A 1661-nucleotide genomic window follows, 5' to 3' on the forward strand; every position below is an offset into this window, starting at 1 on the left:
CGAGGAGCGCTGGAGCCCGGAGTCACCCCTGCAGGCGCCGCGCGTGCTCATCGCGCTGTTGGCGCGAAACGCGGCCCACGCTTTGCCCACTACGCTGGGCGCACTCGAGCGGCTGCGGCACCCGCGGGAGCGCACTGCGCTATGGTGAGCCGAGCCCGCTGTCCGCTGTCCCCATCGGGCGGGTCCACGAGAGCCCCTGCTCGCTGTCCCCTTTGGGGTGGGTTCACACGAGCCCCTGCCCGCTGTCCTCTTTTGGGCAGGTCCGCTCGTGCTTTCTGCTCTCTACCCCCATCGGGACGGTTCTACGCATGCCCCTGCCCGCTGCCCCATCGGGATGGGCCCACGCGTGCTCCCTGCCTGCTGTCCTTCCATGGGGCCAGACACAGCCCTCCTCACATTAAGACAGGCGGGACCGAGTTCCTCCTGCTGGCTCCTTTGGGGTGGGCTGGGCACCGCTCCTGTCTGCTGGACCCTACTAGGGCAGATCCGGTCCCACTGACTGTGACTCGTTCTGACTCCCTCTGGAGCACGTACACCTGCAAAGGACTGAGCCCGGAGCCCCCACTGGGGCGTTGCCAGGGGCCACATCTAACAGCAAGCCTTTCTGTGCCTGCTGCTGCCCTTAAGCTTGAACTCAGCCCGACTCCAGGCCCCAGTCAAACCCCTGCCCTGGCACCGGCGTGGGTGGAGTCCGGGACCAGATAGCCCAGGAGGAAGTGGATGCTTTCTTGGGAGGGAACAGGGCAGAGCTCTGAAGAAGTCTTTGACTGGTGACTTCTCACTCCCTGCCTCAGTTTCCTCAAATGGAAAATGGGTCCGGGCGCTGTGGCTCACGCAGTAATCCTAGCAATTTGGGAGGCCAAGGTGAGCGGGTCACTTGAGCTCAGGAGTTCGAGACCAGCCTTGCCAACATGGCAAAACCCCGTCTCTAGAAAAAATACAAAAATTAGTCGGGTGCGGTGGTGTGTGCCTGTAGTCCCAGCTATTCAGGAGGCGGGAAAATCGCTTGAGCCCAGGAGTTTGAGGCTGCAGTGAGCTATGATTGCACCACTGCACTCTAGCCTGGGCTACAGAGTAAGACCCTGCCTCTAAAAAAAAGAAAAAGAAAAGAAAATGAGTGTATTAATATAATTCTCTTTTTGGGTTTGTCTCTGAAGGTTAACCAGTTAAATGGATGTGGAGTCCTTGGGTCTGGCATGGGCTTGGCTCTCAGTAATTTTATTATGATTACTATCATTGCTGGTGTTATTCATTGCTGGTGTTATTGTCAACTTAATTTATTGGGTAGAATTAGCTCTTGGCACTACGGTCAAACTAAACTCCCAAATGTTGCTTTTCCTTCCACCCGATTTCCCAGTCTGGATAATCCAAATACACAATTGGTACTTAACAAATGTTTGTTGAATGAATAAATGACTGCAGCCCACTGAAGTGGTGTGGCTCACAGGAGAAGATGAAGGAAGGCAGGGTAGGGGGTTTATGAGATATACTTTGAGATGAGATATGCTTTTTTTTTTTCTTTTTTTTTAAGATGGAATCTTGCCCTGTCGCCTAGGCTGGAGTGCGGTAACATGATCTTGGTTCATTGAAGCCTCCACCTCCCGGGTTCAAGTGATTCTCCTACCTCAGCCTCCCGAGTAGCTTGGGATTACAGGCACGCT

General features: G+C 54.9%; 1 protein-coding gene across 1 annotated transcript in view; it reads left to right on the forward strand.

The window, feature by feature from the left end:
* Nucleotides 1-1661, forward strand: part of COLGALT1 (collagen beta(1-O)galactosyltransferase 1) — a 35733-nt gene that overhangs the window by 321 nt on the left and 33751 nt on the right. The window contains 1 exon segment of the mRNA XM_011925907.1: nucleotides 1-180. Coding sequence (XP_011781297.1) covers nucleotides 1-180 — 180 coding nt within the window.

The sequence above is a fragment of the Colobus angolensis genome, unplaced genomic scaffold (genome assembly GCF_000951035.1).
Source record: "Colobus angolensis palliatus isolate OR3802 unplaced genomic scaffold, Cang.pa_1.0 Scaffold66, whole genome shotgun sequence".
Classification (NCBI taxonomy): Eukaryota; Metazoa; Chordata; class Mammalia; order Primates; family Cercopithecidae; genus Colobus; species Colobus angolensis.